Raw genomic sequence first — 21,975 nt, forward strand, 5'->3', positions numbered from 1 at the left:
GAACATCATTCTTTTGAAAACTGTTCATTATGGACTACCGTATAAGCTTCAATCCCACCCGGAAATGATGTGCCGCCCCAACGTGGACACTCAACAACGAGGCCTCGCTTTGCAGTTTGTGCAATTAAATTCAAACCGTCGTCGATGAAGAACTCAAGTCAACTTCAAGGAGACTCTTTTCACCAAACTAAATTAAGGTACATCATGCATGTACGTGTATCTGCATCTATAGTATCATCTGCAAGTCATTTTGCTAATGATGCTGCTAACTTCACCTACGTTCGGTCCTCTGTGTGCATTTATTTAGTTGTGTATTCGCACATGTACGATAATCATGATAGTGATGACGTATGGAAAAATTAACACTAGCACCAGCAGACCATGCAGGCGACACATATTGGCATTATCGGTGGTGACCCTGTTGAGACACAGATTTCAATGCCATTTCCCTGAAAGACCTCGTGTGTGAATATTAAAATTGCCAAGATTGGAAAGAATCTATCAAATTGTGATATTTAAAAGCTTTTGTGTAAGTTTGTCCAGCATGTCTAGAATCAAGGAAGAGGAAAGCAAAAATTTCACGATGAAAAAAGTAACAATTTTTTACCCAACTTTTTATCTGCATGGTAAATATATTACAATTTTGCCAGGGTTACCTTTGAATAAACTTGATGCCACATGAAAGACTGTAACTCGTATGATCATGCATGTTTTAGAAGAAATATTTTCGAAGTAACAAAAGAATGTTCAAAGTTCTCTTAAGAAAAATAAAAACACTTTTAATTGTCGTTTCGTATTATTAATAATATATTAGCAACACATGTACAGTTAAAAATGACAGTTAGTGAGATACATGTACTGTACGTGTGTCTTTGGGGTTGTCAATTTGGGACAGTAGGCAGGGAGGTGCTGTTATTTCTCACGCAGTCAAGACATGTTCATGTGATATGGACTAGACCACATGGGTAGAGGTCAGAATTCATGATGCCCCATCTTTTCATACTGGCTTAAGTGTCTAGCACCAGACTGGAGCCAAAATGTATTCAGCCACAAGTAAGCTTTCCTGGGGAGATTGGCACCTAGAGAACGTGCTGACCAGTCCTCAGTGTATATATGTAGCTAGAGTCTTTCTGGAAAAACGAGTACTGGTGCTACACCCATGTACATGTACATCATCCACCGGTTCCAGGCTTTCCATGTATACATGGGCTCAATGACAGGCTTCCTTGAACACAGCTCGCCCAGGGCCTCCTCAAGAGAGGTTGTTGTGGAGGAGTTGGCGAGGGGCATATTTAATTCAGAACTTACTTTTATAGAAATTTTCTCATTAAAATAAAAACAAACCATTTTGTAAGCCAGGGGTTACTAGTTCTTAAGATGTGAAACTGATCCAATACACGTGAAGAGTTTCACTTTTTGTATATTACATTATGCGACATGCGTTTCCCCACCACCACAGGAGTTTGTGCAACTCATGCCATGATGCTGTCCTGAACATGTTTTGGATGCTTGGTATTTTTGTTCACTTACATGTAAAAATACTCATACATGCAGTGAAGAATGGCCAGCAATGTTGGAATGGAACTTGACTGTAAAGCTTCATCAAGGCTGAGAACTAAAGACAGCAATCAACCCTTGTCACATCCTGACAGTGAAACCCACAGGAGTCCAGAATTGTTGCAGCAAAAAGCAGTTCCAATATCAAATATGCGGAGCCAAGCAACCGAGGGGGAGAGCTCTGTGGAAGAGACAGTGTCTATCCCACCAGCCCAGCACCAGCATGCTGCCCTACCACGCCACGAGTTGCTTGTCTATGCTGGGTTAATCGTCTTCATCCTTGTCTATATGCATTGGCATCTTTACCAATTATCAAAAGGTACACCAGTATGCACTGATAACTTTTTGACAGATTTTTCATAATGATTCAAGTTGTACATTCATGTACATACAGGTACATACATGTACCATCTGCACATGTTTTGTTCACTGTTCAGATTTAGAACTCAAATTTTGAAATTTAAAGTCTACTTATAGTGGTCTCAATTGGAGGGTGTAAATCCTGAGTGACACACTATACTTTGTATATCCTATTCAAATACACAGAAAATCTGAAATAATGTTATTCAGGTATTCTCTACTTCATTCTGATTCGAGCAGTCACTTCTGTGTTGAAATGTTTGCTTATATGTGGCTGTGCATACACTGACTTGAAACTATTTGTAAACATACATATTCACTCTACATGTACATCTGTACATGTACATGTGTATCTTTTCCACAGAAAGGGCATCTGACTTGGAGCTTCTGGATGATGGCTTGTCAGTCTTTGGAAAATGGAAGAAGGTATGATACTTGTGCTAAGCATGCACGACTAATTTGGCAGCTGTGCAGTCATGTGTACAGGGTATGGCATTTACCAGTTTCTGATTACTGTGATGTGGGACATGATAATTTAAAATCTTAGGGACTCATGATACCTCACGTAAAGCTGAGGTACTGTGAGTGTGTGAGGGTGTACATGTATGAAACCACATGTCCCACATTGTGCCTGTGTCTTGAATTCTTTGTATGCACATGTACATGTATATCCTGAAGGTCTCCACTTTAGGTAGATTTTTGTTACAAGCATACACGTACAAAGCTAGGAGCTCTTCAAATCATTTTGTTGCTTAACTGAGTGTGACTACTGCCCTTACTGCAACACTATAGTCAGGAAGCAAAGTTGATAAGGAGCTCTGTAGTTTATGCACATCACTGCCTTCTTGATTTGCCTCGTAAGATTGCACCATGTTTGGTTGAATCGTCCACACCGTGGCAATGCTTAATTGTGCCTTAATTTATATAACAGGTTTTGCCCTTACCCAACGTACATGTACATGTATATATTAATAAACGCTGTATGCTCAGTGCTTGTCCGAGAGCTTGCAAAAAAAGTCACAAGCTTACTCAGGTGGGACTCGAACCCAAGACCTCCTGCTTACTAGTGCAGACATATTAACACTTTAAACACTCTTAACCAGACGCCTTAATTGTGCTTAATTGGTACAAACGTATGCCTTTATCAAAAATCTGTTCATCTGAAAAGACAGGTTGGCCAACCCTAATGTAGGTACATGTAAATAGATACATGTACCTAGATACATGTAACTAACTGGCACAGCAACCCTACATGTAGAAGTACATGTAGACTACTACGACTAAAGTACAGCAGAACTGGGGGAATTACAGTCACATTTCTTTATTAATTTAAGAATGCTGTGTTGAAAAGAAACTTGTTCTATTTCAATATATGCCAAGGCATTGATGGATTTCACATTAGCGCCGTCTGCGCATATCCGCATCGAAACCGAGGCTCAAATTGTTGAACTTTGTCGCGCGCCTGCGGAGTTGACACAGTACATGCAGTATCCAGTTTGTAAGTGTGACACCACTTCAATTTAAACCACGCCCACTGCACAAGATACACGACCATCGCAGATATGTTAGTTCGTGTTAAATTGCTATTGTTTTTTCTTTTGATTTCACGTGTCAAGTCATTCTGGAAGACTCTTCAACAAAAATTTGCAGCCTGAAAAGTCTGAATTTAACATACATGTACCTCTATGTATTTTGTGTTTTGACTCCTTGCTTTCAATCGTCTGATCGTATTAAGAATTGAAGCTGACACACAGCCTCGTTTTCAAATGCGAAAGTGCGCAGAGCGACGCTAAAAAGCATCATCTTGGGATCCCTGTATTTCATTCCATTAAATGTATACATACTTGTACATTGTATGCATGTACATGAATATGAAACTGTTGTAAAGTTCTTTGTTAAGTCAAGAAAGAAGATTTTTCTACTTTTCTGTGTTTGTTTTTTGTTTTTGCAGGACATTTCACATGGTCAGTGGACTACATTTATTGATTTAATGACAACGCCATCAGTAACCATCTCTTATGTGGCATACATTCTGTTGGGTCAACTTGTTGCCCTCTTTGCTCCTCAGGTTTGTGCTGTTGTGTTTTTACAGAACGTGTTTTTGCTTTAAACCTCAATTGAGCTCCATGCATATGCACATAAAAGTGAAGTGTGTTGTAACGTTTCAAATTCCATTATGATTGGTTAGTTTGAACTTGATTTCCAGAAGAATAGAGACTTACACAGGTCATTATTTCAGCTACAAAGGGCTGAGGTGGAGGTACTTTGCATTTGTATTCTTGCTGGTGACACATATTTGCTTTTTGTCTTATTAGTTCAGGAAAGCTTTTATGTTGGTCTTCTCCGTACTATGGATTTGTCTTGGCTTTGGCATCCAGACTTTGGAAGTTCTTCTGCTGCATTCATTTGTGGTGTATGTAGTCTCCCATTCCAGGAAGCAGATGCTTGTATGGATTGTGGTTTTGCTGTCAATTGCCTCTGTTACTGTGGAAACCTTCATGAATATTCAGGTTTGTTTTAAATCCACTGTCATGTACATGTACCTGCTACAAATAGAAGAACTGCATGTACATGTAATTTGAGTTTGTTGGTTTCTTTTGTCCCAGAGTACCAGAATGTGGGTAAAGGATAAAAGATGGGGTTTTGTGTCACTTTTAATACTGTAAGCGTGGTTAATCTGCTTGGTTGATGACCCTCTGTTTTGACTGTTTCTACATTACACGCCCAAAACCAATGGCCTTAGTAAGCTGAAGTCTGTCTACCAGTAGCAAAGGTGTTGGGTGCATTTTGCCAGTAGCTTGCCACTGTTTGTCTAGATGTATCCATTTATATGTAGCTCTCTTTTGTCTCAGTGAAGGAGGTATTTGTACACAGGATGTAAGTTCGATACATTCAAATTGTGATGATTGTTGGCTTTAGAGAAGAAATACTTGCCTTGCCGTTTTACCACATACATGTACATTTATCATTTGCACCCTTACTTGTGCTCACCTGTTTTGTTTGTTGTTATTACACTTGCAAAAGTTATGAATGTAAATTAAATCTGAAAAAGCCAGTGAGGAAGATAGCCTTCCATTTATGGACCTTGATTCACATGCACACTGTTTCTTTATTCAATCTCTCCAGGAGCGCTATATTGCTGAAGCGCATGGTGGAACTATGTGCATTTTGATAAGCTCTCTGCGTCTCTTGTGCTTTGGTATGGAGTTCTGCTGCAACACTACACCAGAGAAGCCCTTGACTGGCTACAACATTTATGATTTGCTTCTCTTCAATTTCTACTTACCAGTGTTTCCATATGGGCCAATTGTAGGGTATGATACATTCCTGGTCCAGGTGAGTACCAGTGCGAGGGAACATGTGACTTGCCGTGGACTAATCATGGACCCATTGCTCAGACAGTTGTTTGATTTGTGGTCTCTGGTGAAAACCTTTCATTTTCATAAAAGTCTTAACATGTCTCAGGACTTCTGACAAGCTGCCTCTCTGAGGTTAACCTCATCCTGGGGCCAACATTTCCAAATTCATCTTAAGCAGAATGAATTGAAAAGAGACCAGTCAATTTTTTTCTACTGGACAAGGAGAGAATTTCTGGTGGCATTTTTATTATAAATAAATGTCATAACGGGAATGAAGATATTATGTGAACTATATGTGAACTTACATAGAGCAAAATAAGTGATTGAAAAAAAAGTTGTGTGTTAAACCCACATACACAGCGTAATTGGTGAGTAGTTATGTACATGTATGTGCACTTTTGACTTATGTTTTATCACCTCATCCCTCTCTCGAAGCTCTGTTTTTCAAGAAACTTCAGGATGGAGTGGTTTTCAAAGTGGATTATACATATATTTATAATCACAAGTACTGGTACATGTACATGTACATATTAAACAACTGGGTTATAAAACTATGAATCACTTGCAAAGAGTTTTGCCAAAGGTGTGATAAAAGTGGAACAAAAACCCTATGCAAAAAGTGACAATACGTCTTCTTCTTGATCATAGATGTCAATGTGGAGACTAGGTTTTTCTTTAGTGATTTTAACGTTTAACACTTTATGAAGGGTGAAAAAGGCCCAATTCTTTGTTACATTGTTCTCTTTTTGTGGCTGTCACAGATAAATGCCGAAGTCAAACCCCTAACTTGGAGAGAACTCAAGGTGATCTGTAAAGAGTTCATGCGATGTATCACCTGGGCTGTCATAACTGAGAGCATTACTTACTTCCTTTACCTTGGTGCATTGACATATCACCACAAAACAGTGATGACTCTTGGTGCAAGAGATCTCAGTAAGTATTTTCGAACTTCTGTTAGTATGCCATCACAGTCCAAATTGAATGTTACATGGAGTTATTGAAATATTGGCACTCTGCGGTTCTAAAGCAAATGTTGACTTTCTGCTAGTGGGTGGAGTGGATTCAGTGTCACGGTGTGATTAAAGATTTCAACGTCTTGTGCTGAATGGTTGAGAGAGAGAGATACTAAAGGTCCTTGGCAGTTTGTCTTGTACTTAGTGAAGGATTCACTGTGTTAAGATTGACTGTGTTAACCCGAGGCTGTGATGACCTGCATATGCCTGATACAGTGTGGTTAGCCTGCTTGGATAGATCAACCGTGAAGGTTTTCTCAGCCATGAAAGTTTTCTCAGCATTAATTTTCCAGTAATTTTGGTGATATTTGGGCAGATTTGTGCATATGTTTTCTAAATTTTTCTTGTATGAGACCAGTTGTTGATCCCACAGAAGTGAACTTTTGGAGTACTGTGAATTTAACTTAAAGTTTTGCTTGGAACGTGTTGGCCCAAGCTTCCAATACAACACTTTGTGAGGAAAAAAATTAGCCATAAGCCTGACATTTTTCACATTTTACTCTAGAATAAAAAGTATCAACTGCTTCTTCCCTTGTTTGGTACAGGTAGGTGCAGAGTCCCATATATACGCACATGCATGCACACACACCCATGCATAAGGTACATGTTGTACGTGGTTAACTGTATGACTTTGCATTAGAGCTGTATTGTACATATCTTGAAGTGGAGAAAAACTCTGATATCCTTTTGTAGGAATAATGCAAAAGTCACAACTTGGGGGAAACAAAGCCACTTTGACGTCACCTAGACACCCGTAGCAAAGGCAGGATTCACATAAGTATAGACTGCTTAAATCATATGTATAATTCTAAGCCTAGAAAGCATCACAAATTCAGGTATCTCACTTTGCTGGTTTTCTTACTTGCATGCATGACATGGCATACGTGTACATGTATACAAGGCTTACATGCATGATAACATTGCCCACCATTTTTGTAAGTGAAAATACTGAACTATTTTTGAAGCCATGTCACAGAAAAACTCATCATCATGCTTTGTGTTGATCACTTTAAGTTGCATGGTCTTAGCATCACTGCTTATTGAGGATGATACCCAAATGCACGAAGATGGAGAGACCAGTGGCAGGCAATCATAGAGCTCTCAATTCAGCTGCTCTCATAGATGTATGTCGAATGTGCTAGCATTTTGGCTAAACTGTACTAACAAATCAGTTGCCTACCTGACTGCCCTTTGAACTTAATGTAGAAACTTATCTCTTACTTATGGTATCTTGTAAGTCAGCAATCATGATTCCGTACAGAAGATAATTCTCCAGCTTCAAGGCTGGAAGAACACTGAGCAGAAAAGCTTTACATCAGAACATGAGAAAAATGACACATTAACTCATACGAATCACCACAGTACAAATGAAGTTGATCAATGAATATCAGCATTCACAGCAGTAAATTAAACAGGAAGACTGGCTTTTGACAGTAACTCTGAATACCACCAGAATATCTTGCAGAAAGAAATGACAGAAATGCACAAGGAGGAAGAGTCTTCAAAATTGACTGAAACAGTTTGGTTGTAGCCTTCATACACTGTAGAATTGCCAATTGGTAATAGTAATCAACACTATGGATAGACACCTACCATTACTGGAGAGTATTTTACAGACCCATGCAACATAAAACTGCAGAAAGCTTAATTATTGTGGCATATCAACCTTTTCCTTAAGATGACTTTAGTAGCCTTCCTGTAGCGTTGGAGTTCCAAAACTTTGTTCTTTGGTTCATGGTCAGTAAAATCAGGTTTTGTTGTTGATTCTTTCATTATTCTGCAGTGTGAACAATTCTGTAAGGTGATCGTCATAAGCTATCTTACTTGTATCTTGAACTGTTTAAGCATGGCTTTGTATGCAGCACAGAGGATTTGTAGCAATTCACTCATAAACATACTTGTAGCCTTACTACCCCTTGTGCGAAAACAAGAAGATCATCCATTCACCTTGGTGAACAATTTGGTGCTTTTTGGGGTGGCCAAAATTTGGAACTTTTTCATGTAACCTTTTATGGTCTTTCTAAAAGATGAGGCTATTTTTTAGGGCTTTTCACAAATTTTGAAGGAAAGGAAATGAAATAGACCAAGACTGGGACCTTTTCTCATTTCTCCCCTCCACCAATCTGGCCATGTTTGTACCTGAGTTCCTAGTCACAAATGATAACATGTATCTGCATGTCCATAAGCACATAGCCGCTTTTATTTTTTTTGTTTTGTAGTGAATTCCCTGGTCTTGTTAAAGGTACAGTCTATCGTTTGCAGTTATCCAAGACAGAACTGGGGAAATTATTAAAAAGCACACATGTACTTGGTTTAAAGATGGTCTTGGGATTTAACTTACATGTATTATGAAATTATTCATTCATCACAGCGAGCTATTGTTTTGACAAAAAAGGCAAGAAGGCCATTTCAAACATCTGAACATTCTGTTCTGGAATTTAGCAGTTTTTACACACGGAAGCGTTGACACGACACACGCACGTGGTAGATATAATTCATCAGTTCAGTGCATGGCATCGTGTAGTGTAGTTAATGAATGTCAGAATGTGACCTAGATACTGAATTCAGGTAATATGACCTAGATACTGAATTCAGGCAATATGACCTAGATACTGAATTCAGGCAATATGAGAATGGGACCTAGATATTGAATTCAGTTGCAATTCAAGACAAATTTAAATCAAGATCCTGTTGTTTTTGTTGGAATACATAGTATTTACTTTAAGGTTTCATTTTAGGCACATCTGTAGATTTTCAGTTGAGTAGTTGCGTCAAAGGAATAGGATGCATAAGAGACAAATGCTGGACTGTACCTTTATAATGTCAGTACACCAGAAGAGCATTCTCCATTGGTCAGTCATGTCATGAGGCCAGGACTGGTATAAACGAGGTAGAAGTAGAACTGAAAAACCTCCCCAGCTGTGGTATCTGGATCACTTCAAAATGATTTCATGATTAAAATGTGCCTGACTGGGTTTGGGTTTGGGTTTTATGGGGGATGCCTTTGCCAGTATATGGCCAAGATGACAGTTCAGGTGTGTAGTTGGCAGAAGTCCTACAATATCCCCTTGTGGGTTAAACAGTATTGATTTTGCATGCAAGAGGCATGTACATTAAAGTAGAATATTTGTCTGTGCATGATGAAAAACTCTGCTTGTAACTGTTGTATTTGAGGCAAGTGCTCAGTGGTGAGCATATTTTCGTCGTGTATTGCTGTTACTTGATGTACTGAATTGTTACTGTTGGTAAATTCTATTTAGGATCATTGCTACCATCTGTCTGATTTTTCCTCTTCAGGTTTGTTGGCGTTGTATCATTTGTTCTTCTTTCAGCTGACAACGTTTGTGCCCTACAGCTTCTCTCGAGTTCTTGCATTATGTGATCGCATTGACGTCCCACAGCCTCCCATCTGTATTCTCAGTATTCACTTTTTCAGAGACATGTGGCGGTGGGTATAATATTCATTCCTATTCACTCTTTTCAACTTAACGTAACAGTTGTGTATTATGTACATGTATATTGTAAAAATGAGGACCTTCTTATGAGTCCTCACAAATAAACAGAATATCTTTAGATTGTCCCAAAATGCCTATATTAATTTTTTTTTACCATGAAAACAACTGATATAGGTTTTGGTTCTTCTGTTATCATTTTTGCCATACTTCTGGCTTTCTTAGGAATTTGTAAATGACATTTGGTTGAGCCAAACTAAAGGTGACATTTTCCTACTAAGGGCAAAATGCCCCACATGGTAGGGTTGTACAGTAAGAGAGGAGCAGATCTAAGTATTTAAATCGACCTTTCCTTTTCCTCATCAATTGATTAATCATTTTCAAATACAATCATATTGACTTTTAGATTTTGGGAGGGTATGGAAGGGCTGCGTAGCACTGTGATCAGAACAACGACAAAAATATAATATCAAATCAGTGCTCTGAAATATGTGATTGCCGAGCTTTCAGTAACTGACTACCTTCTTCAGGGCAAGCAAAATTCACTTCCATAAACGAAAGATGCTTTGAAAGTGGTTTGTTTGCTTCCTTCAAAAATTCATTATCATTGTTCAAAGCATTCAAATCCTAACAACTGATTATTTTTAGACATTTTACTGAACAAAAATTATTTATGAAAAAGAATGTTTGAAAAGTATGAAAATTGCACTTAACATTTGTTTAACAAATTCTAACATAATGCTCACTCTGACACATGCACATGTAATTATAAACTGGTTCCCATACATCTTGTAGACTTGCACTGCATGTTAGCAACTGTTCCAATGGGAACCATGCCACTGTGGAGTAACCAAGTAACGGATCCACCGACCTTCCAGATTCAGAACTGGAAAGAAAATATTATTTTTTTTAATTTGAGAAGTCTCTGATCCGCTGTCCAACAATTTACCAGTATATAAGTGTAACAATTTTTTTCGGTCCCACTGTCTGACTTACGGCGAAGTCCCTGGTCCTCTGCTGCTAGTGGTAAAGGATATCACTCTTTTTTCTTTATTCATTGTTTTTGGGAAAAAACTTGTAGTCTTCCCTTTGATTTGAAGACCCTTATTTGTTTTTCTTGAGAACATGAAAAATACTTCTAAAAATTGTTTTCTGTTCTCTTCTAAAATTGGTTTTAAAAACTCTGAGCACCAACTTAAAAGAAAATGTGAAAATTTGACTGGGCCCTGTCAAAAGTAATTTACTTCAAACTTGACTTGGGAAAAAATGACTTGGTTATACCAAATCCGAAAAAGAAAGTGAATTCGGATTGATTTGCACCTTTCCTATGGCTGGCTCAATGTACATTTTCAACATATTATATATAAAATATCATGCTGCCCTCAGCCACAGTGCTTGCTCACATCATGGAGGATCCTTGTTCCTCCATGGTCACATCAACCAACCTACTCTTCCTTTCATCATTGTCAAAGCTTTCCCCTGTACATGAAAAGCACCTTTGATACTCCATACACAATGCATTACAATTACATGTAGGCCTTGTAGTTACCTAAGCTACACACTGAGATGTGCATGCCAGTGCATTATGATGCTCATGATGTACATGTATGGTAGTTGCATGTGATGACTATGCCAAGCTTAACACAGAGTTGGAGTTGTGCATGAAGTCGCATGAATTTCGGGACCTGAGGTCTGTCTTTTAAAAGGGCAAACTCTAATGCCTAAGATGTAAAATATGTGAAAACTTACCTTAAATGTGCGTTGGATCTGGGGTCCGGGGTCCAAAAAACCTTAAAAATGTCTGCTTACAGATATTTCTTGATGGTAGCTTTTAGGGGCACATGGATTCCAAAAAAACTCAAGTTTTTGTTTTAGGTTAATCAACCTTACACCAATGACATAACCAGTTGTAAACCAAACATGGATGTATTGCGCACAGTAATAAGCCCAACTACATGTACATTTGCCACTGATTGTCTGTGATCATTGCTTTTAACCGTTCCGGCCTACAAAAAATTGTAAAATCCAAATCCAACATCCAATCAGCTGCCCCAAATTAGCGTGAAACCCCCTCCCCCGTGCTCAGAATCCTGGCTACGTCGCTGAGTTACATTGTCTTTCATATTTTGTTGCAGATACTTTGACAGAGGATTGAATATCATGTTTACAAAGTGAGTGTATTTTGTTTTAGAAATTACAGTTGTTGTCATTAATACATGTGAAAGTCTGCAAGCCTATGGAGGATCTGCATGTATCTTTCCAAAAGTTGAAGTGCATACCTGTATGTACAGTGCATAGTTGATAAATAATGTCATATGAATTGGTAAAATTACCTAGTGATGACTAGTTAAAAACTAGAAACTTGAAGACAAATATGGAGCAAGTTCACTGGCGAACTTCTAGTTGCTTCTTTACCATTGCACATGTGCACTACATACCATACATGTAGAACAGTAAAGCCAGTTACTGAGCCATTTTGTAAATTCTTACCATCAGCAGTATTGTCCCTTTGGTTACACCCTTTGCCATGTTCATGGCCTGTAACCATCTTGCATAATTATTTTCATTTCATCAGTGGTAACACATTGGGGCCTGTTTCCAAATAGTTGACTAACTGGTCTAACCCTGAATTATTGGAGTGATATTTCTTAAACTATAGTTGTGGTTGCTCAAATCAGTTGTGGTAGCACACTTGCTTTTATGCCTTTTATTCTTATCAAAATTGATAAAAATTCATACTTATTGAATTATCATTCAACACCAATAAACCTAAGAAAAGAGAAGGAAAAAAAGAAAGACTAAGCAAAGCAGAAGAAGATTTACACATATGGTAAATGGGTAATCTGTTGGTAACAGTACAGTGATTTATGAAATTGAAAACATGTTCTTACCAGGTAATACAAGCTGTGGTGATGGGTCAAATAAAAGAGCACACTTGCATGTACGTTGTAAAAGAGCACACGTACATGTACATTGGAAAAGAGCACACTTGCATGTACATTGTAAAAGAGCACACTTGCATGTACATTGTAAAAGAGCACACTTACATGTACATTGTAAAAGAGCACACGTACATGTACATTGTAAAAGAGCACACTTGCATGTACATTGTAAAAGAGCACACGTACATGTACGTTGTAAAAGAGCACACGTACATGTACATTGTAAAAGAGCACACTTACATGTACATTGTAAAAGTGCACACTTACATGTACATTTACAAACCTCTTTGTTAGTGAGCAGTTCATCCATAAATCCTGTTTCCATTTGTTAGGCTACCCCAAGAGTTAAAACTGATTGAAGGATCATCAGCAAATTGATTAAACAACAGAGTTCAGAAATACAGTTGGAAAACAAACTACTGAATGGAGGCCTTCTCTCCACTGTCAAATGGATCTAGTTTAAGCTGATATTTTATGGCTCTTCTGTGCTTGCAGATATATCTACATTCCCCTGGGTGGCTCAAAGCATGGTCCTCTGCGGCAATCCTTTTCTGTCCTCATGTGCTTCCTCTTTGTTGCTTTCTGGCATGGGGGAGGTCAGATGTACTTCACTTGGGGTCTACTTAACTGGATTGGAGTTCAGGTGGAGGCAGCTGCGTTAGCATTCGACAACAGCTTTGGTCCTCTGCAGAATCTGAAGGTAGTGTTCATTATTGCCCCTATGGCCTGATTCTGTTGAATGCAACATGTGAGGGTGTCAAGACTGACTGTCACTGGAATTTCTCTGTTCAGCACTATACCAAATGAATGAGTGAAGGGATATAATGAAAAAAAAATGATATACGTACACTGTAACTTGCAGAGTAATATAAAGCTGAGGTTTATAACATTCACTTCCAATAAGCAATCAGAGTACATGTAACATTGGTACATTTTGTGCAGAACATACCAACAGTCTTTCCATTGGCAAGGCCATAAATTAATGGATTTATAACGTGATTCACATAACAAGAAATTTTATAAGATATTCAGGAAACTGAAGTTCATGTCAAACATTTTCAGCACAACTGACGTCCAGTGTAGTAACCAGCAAACAAGAATACTACACAAGTGATAAAGAGCATTGCTGTTGTTTGCTGCTGCAGTGTTAGTGCTGCCTGTTTGCTTCTTGTGTGAACCTGTGGCACCCGGGGTAGCCGTGAAAAAACTTACCTTTTCCTGTTTTTGACTGATGATTTTCCCCTAGCAGCTGCAGTGTTTCTGCTCAGTCTCGGGATACGGCTGCTTTGGGCCATTTTGCTACTGTTTGACCTGCAGTATTTCTGTACACTGGCTGTCAGGGAATCAACAGTTGAAATTGGCCAAGTAGAAACAACTTCATTCCTGGACATTAATTAGGACTGATGTAGAAATACTTTAAAACTGCACCTGCACTAACGCAGTCAAACCCTGTCGTCCAACTCCCTGACATGACCGAGCAGGTCCTGATGAGATTGGAATACAATTTTTGACGTGCCTACGTATAGCCGAGAATACCTTGGTGTCGATGAATAAAATGATAATGAGAGAAGTCAGAAATACTGTGATGTGCGCCATACAATGTATATGTGGCAAAGCCAGATGTTTGGGAGAGTTGGTGCCTCGTGAAGTTTGGATGTAGAGTGGACTGTTTAGTGCTACTGACAAGTAAAAGCGGTTAACATTGCTTTCTTGGAACATCCATATGTCATGATACATCAGTTGGGATGGCAGACACAGTCAAAGTGATCCACTGTGATCACTGTAGTGACAAGGATTAAGGTACATGTATTGATAGTTGTATAGTCCATACACTCAAAGTGATCAAAGAGGCTTAGTATGTTGACCCCCTTGAGCAGGGATGAGAACCAGGCGATTTTATACTTGGTCATGCCAAGCATACTGTCAAGTCAGTTTTGGTGAGTCCCAAGATGAGGATGTTGGTGCTTGATTTTAAACGTGATTTACCTTAATAAATGTGGAGGTTCACTTAGTGTAACAATCAGAACAAAGTAAACTAGCGGGATGGTTGGTTCAGTATTGTTGATTCTTTCCACTGATGAAGAGAATGACATAATGTTCAGGGAAACAAAATTCATTCTGGAGTTATTGGAGTATTGTGTTATAGAGGGACATAGCCTGTAAAATACACTGTATGTTTTAGTTGCGGCAAACTCCTCAGCATGCTCAGTCTGTGTTGGTGTATTCCTGTTTATTCATCATTGCTGATCGGACAACTTCTGAACAATGCAAAAACAGATCTGCCAGTGAGGCCCAAGACCACTCTCTTGCTGAGAAAGATGACGGTGTTTGATTTACTTGAAGGAAAAAAGTTAAATGATGTTTTATTCTGCCTTGATCATTGGTGAGCCACACAGTGTGATCTTTGTCAGCGGTGTGATTTATTATTAGCTGCTACGGCCGCACTGTCGAAGCAGCTTTTGTTTTTGTTCTCTGGTTCGCGATGATTAAGTATAGAACACTTTCCAAGAGACAGGAACAAAACCCCTCAAAATGCCTTTCTTTTTCTAGAGTTCTAACAATGAACAATGCTACAGACGGTCTGTTCCGATTTTTAAAGAAAATATTGGGATTAAGAGGGCGAAAAATGCCTAATTGCGCAATACTTATTTATACACGTCAATGCACCTTGTGGGAGGATAGGGGTTAAGGTGATTTTTACCAAGTCAAAATATAACCCGCGACAGAAGACCGTATTTTTTGGCATAAAGAACTTCTGCTGAGTACTCAACTTGGTATTAATAAGATTAAGAAAGACATGCTTTAGGTCATGAAACCTGATTGAAAAAAAGGAATATCCCACGGAATAGTGACATCATAAGAAAAAATCCAATTTTTAACAAGAACCAGTTTTTCGTTTCAGTTATCCTTCCACCATAGCACTTTGGCACTTTAGTAAGAGTGATTGCCCTCATAATTTGCATATACTCCGACCACCATACAAGGATGGTCCTAGAAGATATCCATCATGATGACATCATCACTTGTTACGTGACAAACCCGCAAAGTTGAATTATTTTTAGGCTTGTATCTTGGGAACCATTTGTCCCAGTGGGTTGAAATTTTGCACAAAACAAATCCAAATGTGTTATATGTGAAAATTTGAGTTACGTCATGATGACTTCACCACCTGATGTTTTAATGATTTTTAATTTTTGTCATTTTGACATTCTTTTTGACATATCTTCAAACAATTGTTTTTAAAAAACCACCACCAACAGGTCTATTGAATGTCCATTTGTTTGAAAATCTTGTGACGTCATGATGATATCACCATAATGTATGAATTTCAATTCTACATATTAGGCAATGTCGGATCGTTATGAAATTCATTCAGTACGTAACCAGTTAATCCTTGATTGCATTTCTGAAGTGACGTCATCATGACCTCATTCATTGATTTTTTAATTAGCTTATCACGATTTCTATGTTTACGAATTTGCATGCATACTACTGTTATCTTCCTGTCATAATTACTGGAACTTAATCAAGTCCAATTACTTTCAAATTCTGTAGAAAAAACATAAATTTCAATTCACCAATTTCAGATATATGTTAAGATTAGCACATTTTGTATTTAAGAGCCAAGTATGAGGTAATAGTGCTATTTACAGGTATGATTGTCTGATATAATTTGTGTCCACGGTGACATTTGCCCTCAATTTGGTGCACCGTGTATACACATTCGTGGCCACTGCCATGGCACAAGTGAGGAAATGCCCTGTGTCGCGCAGTTTGTGCTCATTCCAGCATCTGCGGTCTGAGAAAAAAGCAAGGACTGGTCTGGTGACTGGGACTGTGGGATTCACCCTTTCTAAAAGATTTTTGTTTTCAGAATGAAATAGCTCACAAAACATACAAATGATGTTTAGAAAAGGCTCTGATTCCGAAGCAGCTCTGTAGTTGTTGACAACTTTTTAACTTCAAAAGCTGTTCTGTCACAGGCAAACAGTTTAAACAGTTGTCTTTGCGTGTGTTTTTTTCAGAAGAGTATGTCTCCAGCAATGCTGAGGCGTTTTTATGCTGCCTGTGCGGTGCCAAATTATCTCTTCTTGGCTTTTTCTAACTTGCTGTCTGTCATTGGGCCAAGCAGGACAAGATTCTTTATCTCTGCTATGATGTTTAAGGGTGAGTTTGGAAAGTCGTTTTTTTCAACATTTGATATAGAAATGTACATTAGCATTAAAACCAAATAGCACCAACATACCCTTCAATATTATACAGCAAAATGCAAATGAAAGTTGAAATAAATTGGGACACAGAGATGCATTTTTGTTTGGCTGTGTTGAAAAATTAGCATCACATTGACCTGTCAACCAAGTTCTCATTCAGAGGAACCCCTGGCAAGTTGCCTTTTTGGGTTGATATTTTTCAGGTGCAGATTTCCCAGAAAATGTAAGTTATATCTGCCAGCTTAATGCATTGGAAGTAACTGAAATGAAAGACCTGTAGACCAGTGCATATGCTGTGATAAAGTTGGAATAGTACCTTATTTGCAACGGTATCAACCCAGGCAAAGAGACACAAATGCAGGAATTTACATAAAAAACCCAAGATATCTTGAAGACCAGTTGACAGATTGATGAGTGTTGATAATGTACAGGATTTGTTTGCATGATTGATAGCCTTGCTAGCTGATGAGAGGCACGCTTGTACAGGTTTCAAAGGAAGGGTTGAATGCACATAGCTTGCATACTACATGTATATGTAAAACAGACATGTTCAACTTAAGCAAAACTCTTATCACTCTTTGCAAGGGCAGTCTCTCCAGCTTACCAGACAGATAGCCTGAATTGGTTCCATGGAGAGTGTAATTAGGTGCTAGGAAATCAATTCCAAAGAAAAACTATGCTTCTTTATGTCCAAAGAATATTGGTGAAATCCTATATTTTCTCTTGCTTCTCAAACATCAAATTATTTCAATTAATCACTTTTATTATAGAATGTACAAAGACGTGAATTTCTTTGGGTTGACACACTCTTTTTGTCAGTGCAAGAGATCTTATTTGCACTTTTCCGTTCTGTGTGTTTCTCCCACTCATGCATATAACTACAGACTGGCCTTGGAATTTTCTTTGCATCATCGTTGCTTTCTACTGTTGCATGCAGGTGGTTAACGAGTTGGAGAGAAGAGTAGGCAAAAAGGTATTGCTATCAAAGGATTATTTCTAAAATATCAGAAATAACTGTTTTAGTGTACATGTAAGTGAAGAGTGGAAGAGGTAGAAAGCAGCAGTTCATTGTTGGACTCGATCAGAGAGATAAATAGCAATGCATGGGGTCTTTGATAGGGGCGTGTACTATATATGAAACTCAGATACCTGTATTATTGTGTATTGTGTATTGTCCTGATCACTTTGCATAACAAATACAATGTAAATGTTATGTTACATAACTAGCTTTTCATTATTTACTTGTGAGTTTGTCACATTGAGTTTATTTTGGCTAGTATGCAAATTAGTGTCAGCACACTTACCACAGGGTACAAGCCGTTTATGTCATGACAAATCATCAGCATTCTGTCTTACAAGTCAGATACAACATTTGGTCCGTTGTTATGGGTATTATTTATATGAGGGCAAAGTTGGCATTTTGCAGTTTAACAGGATAGGCCATTGTAGGTGGGATGGGTAAGTCCACTTAGATAAGTTTGTCTCCAAAATTGGAGGTTGTTTGACAAAAACAAAGGCTTTTCTTAGGTTTATTTACTCAGAGTTTTGGTGTTGTGCTCTAAAGCTGTGAATTGTTGGAGATTTGCTAGCTGGTTGTTACATTCCACTGGTCCAATAGTGTAAATTTGTGGGAGGGATGGAGAATGGGGAAAGGTGGGGGCATGACTTGCCTTGCCATGAAAATGTGAAAAGCTGGGTGGATGACACCATGTGACTCTATGGAGAGGTCATTGTGCATCTGTAATATGTATTACATTCATGCAGAATCTCACATTAAAATGGCATAGGGCTTTTTTTAAAGCTGGTTTTCTTTTTTAAACATGTTGAATGCATTTTAGTCGCATCTTTTCCCAAACGAAAGGATACTTTTCTAAGATTGCTGTGCGGAAAGGGGTGAGAGTTCTAGCCCATCCAAATCTTGACAGCTCTGGGGTACTTAGAACATAATGTAGTCTTGGTTAGAGTTTGACAGTGGGTTTCTAAAGAAAAAAAAAACGTTTTGAGTGACTCTTTGCTGTTTGTCCAGATCACGAAACTACCATCAATGTAACTGACGTTCAAAAGGGTTGGAGGGGAACTAAGTCTTTAGTCGTGGAATGGTTCACATACGTTCATCGGACTGTACACACAAATTGGGCCTGCAAAGCGCAGGCGTCATTATTGTAGGTGTATTACACTGCCAGTAATGGCTGCATTACTGTTTTACTTCCAGTAATGGCTGCAAAATTATATTCAGTTCCCTATGAATGACAGTTTAACAATTCCATTGGTCGGGAGCCCATCACATGGGGCTTGGTCTTAAACGGGTGGAATGTTGCACACTGCACAGTAAACGACTGTTGCCTGCTCCAACCCCATTACAAAAGCACCAGTTCTGTTATAACACGGGAATAGATTTAATGAATGCAATGGATAGTAAAGGTTTATACGGTTTACTGTGTCACAATGCATGAATTTCATTTCACCGAAACAGTCTTCAACTAACTTCTACAATCGGTAGGAAGTACATGTGCCAAATTTGGTTTCGACATTTCTGAAGAAATTTTCCAGAAAGCTATCTTATTCTGTAGTACGTTGTGGCTAACATCTGAAACTGTGGACTCCCCAACGTTATGCCTGTAGCGATGTAGAATTCAGAACAGCCGTATTCACACAAGCACAAAATGTGCCATATTTTTCTTCGAGGTGATGCTGCCCTACACAAAAGTCAAATTTCTGATCTCATTTTTGGAGCGAGAGAAAACCTAAACAGGAATGTAGTGTTAACCCGTTGAACAGAAATGCCCCGCCAAGCACATGCCCAAACCCACAACTCTAATTTTCGGATCACAAACAAGCTTTGTCTTGTTTCAGCAAGTATGGTCTTTCACTTAATTCAAATGACTTGTGAGATAACCCAAAAGCCATACATGGTGCCTATTGGTTTTGGTCATAGTGACCTTGACTTTTGACCTTTCAGGTCCAAATGCGGAAGGCTTCTTAGGATCACCTAGAACAATCTACAAACCAAATTTGAAGTTCATGCGCAGATCTTCTTCAGGTTATCGTACTGACACGAATATTCCGGGCACCCCCCACACACCCACACCCGCAAAAGGACAAGAAACTGTATGTCCTTGCGGCTTTGTAGGCTGGGCATAAACCCACCTGCTGTCTTCTGGTAACTTGATACGATGATATTACGGCAAGATTGGACCAGTTGAAAACACGCTGGAATGAATGATGTCAACAAAAATGGCTGTCTTAGCAGAAATAATGTTGTTCTTCACTGGCCCCCATTCCGGCCATACATGGATGATACGAGTGCGGCTATACAACCTCCTCCCCAAGGTCAGACCAATATACTACGCGTTGAAAACGATACTTAAAACTTTGGGAAAGGTCAAGGTAATCGTAATCACGTTCTGGCGGTCCGGTATAAACGTGTACATATTTGTGGCATACATTTATCACAAGATCGATTTTCGACCCGTAAAAACCGCTATCTATTACCGTGGTATAACAAAATTGTTTATTTGCACATTTTAGAAGAGAGAGATGTACCTGGTTAACTAACTAAAAGGTGCTTCTTCATTGCGATTGCTCGATCTTACGGGGTCTGTTGGTCTTTATGCTCAATTTTCTACTAATTCTGGCATGTGCCAATTGCCTTTTCATTTTATTCGTAGATAATAATGAAAAAAAGTCACAAAGGGAAAGTGTAGTCAGTGATGTGGTACAGAATCGACTGATAACGCACTGCGATCGTGCTGATTGGCTCTTTGTACCCAGCAAGTCTGCACATGCCCCATGTTTTAACGTACTTGAGTACGAGTGTTTCTGTATACATATTGAGTTTGATGGTGTGTGTTGTATCCTATCGACTATGCATGTGTAATAGCCATAAGTCTTTCTTGGTATGCTGCAAAATGTTAAGTATGAAATATTGTACACGTATGGATCATTCATTCTCTGAGGTGCTGCATTATTTTTTATATATATTTTACATTCATTCAGAACGTCGTTTCTATACATATATAGCATACTCAGTATTTAACAAGTCTGTAGTAAACTTTTCTAAGATGGATTCATTTGACTGATTTTTACCTGTATTCAGAACCTTTTTAGCATTTCGAGGTTTATATGTGATGTGTGTACTCTCGTACCTAAAATATAAGTGAAATTAAATCTTGCGCTTTGTGCGGAAAAGAGTTGCAGTTTTGGCAAAATAAGATTCTCGATTTTGTCGTGAATTCTTTTTCTTTAAGTGTGTGGTCATCGAGTCTTTTAGTGTCGGATTAGCTGCAGATCTTACATGTAATTGTGCGTGAAAACGTGTGCTTCGTCTTGAGGTAGAGAGCCTTGGACGGGCTCCTGTAGGAACCTTTCACTGGAAATTTGCTGTCCGTGATTGGCTATACATATCTGTTTGCTCCAGCAATGTGCCCTGTTGCCCGGTTTCCTTTTAGTGGCGCTGTGTTATAACACAGTCATTGTTATTGAAAGTGCACAAAGGCAAGGCTGTAGCAGGTTACCAGGAATTTATTTAGTGGTGAGGTGCATACACTTTGAAACATATAATCTGCGCAGACTGATTTGCTAAAATCAACTGGGGCTATTCTCAGGATGATTTTAAGCACTCGAGACTGTCCACGAATAGGGGTAGAAATTTACTTGTGGTAACAGATTTGCGGGTACACCATGAGATCTATCTCTTCAAAAAGAGGTGTGGTTATAAAAGGCACCAGTGTGAGTGTTAAATTGATGTTTCGACCAGGATGCTAAGGCCATCCTCAGGGGAATAAGGACGGCCTCATTGTCCTGAGGACGGCCGAGCATCCTGGTCGAAATGTCCAGTTAACACTCACACCGGTTCTTTTCAGAACCCCACCTCTTCTTGGAGAGATAGATCCCCACCTCTTCTTGGAGAGATAGATCCCTACCTCTTCTTGGAGAGATACATTCCTACCTCATCTTGAAGAGATAGATCCCTACCTCTTCTTAGAGAGATAGATCCCCACCTCTTCTTGGAGAGATAGATCCCCATCCCTTCTTGGAGAGATAGATCCCCACCTCTTCTTGGAGAGATAGATCCCCACCTC

At 38.8% G+C, this 21,975-nt stretch overlaps 1 protein-coding gene across 3 annotated transcripts; it reads left to right on the top strand.

The window, feature by feature from the left end:
• Positions 1–16: 16 nt before the first annotated feature.
• LOC110978154 (protein-cysteine N-palmitoyltransferase HHAT-like) lies at positions 17–21,105 on the top strand. 3 transcript variants are annotated; one of them, XM_022232912.2, is made up of 12 exons: positions 17–197; positions 1,653–1,876; positions 2,282–2,343; positions 3,869–3,985; positions 4,233–4,427; positions 5,044–5,253; positions 6,038–6,209; positions 9,587–9,737; positions 11,877–11,912; positions 13,179–13,383; positions 16,709–16,850; positions 17,779–21,105. In XM_022232912.2, the coding sequence occupies exons 1-12, from the start codon at positions 145–147 to the stop codon at positions 17,892–17,894; spliced, it is 1,683 nt and encodes a 560-aa protein (XP_022088604.1). In that variant the 5' UTR covers positions 17–144; the 3' UTR covers positions 17,895–21,105. The 3 variants fall into 3 exon arrangements, with proteins under 3 accessions (XP_022088604.1, XP_086993460.1, XP_022088603.1); XM_087137334.1 differs by having other exon boundaries at positions 30–210; positions 1,555–1,876; XM_022232911.2 differs by having other exon boundaries at positions 30–197; positions 1,555–1,876.
• Positions 21,106–21,975: the final 870 nt, after the last annotated feature.

The sequence above is a fragment of the Acanthaster planci genome, linkage group LG01, assembly GCF_054643075.1.
Source record: "Acanthaster planci isolate LZ-2023a linkage group LG01, COTS_SCS, whole genome shotgun sequence".
NCBI lineage: Eukaryota > Metazoa > Echinodermata > Asteroidea > Valvatida > Acanthasteridae > Acanthaster > Acanthaster planci.

Bases quoted from the DNA above. Each gene is read 5' to 3' on its own strand.
- LOC110978154 (XM_087137334.1), top strand. From the start codon at position 1,561: ATGGCCAGCAATGTTGGAATGGAACTTGACTGTAAAGCTTCATCAAGG. The intron at 6,210-9,586 runs GTAAGTATTTTC...TTTCCTCTTCAG, and splicing joins TCTTGGTGCAAGAGATCTCA to GTTTGTTGGCGTTGTATCAT. The intron at 11,913-13,178 runs GTGAGTGTATTT...CTGTGCTTGCAG, and splicing joins TTGAATATCATGTTTACAAA to ATATATCTACATTCCCCTGG.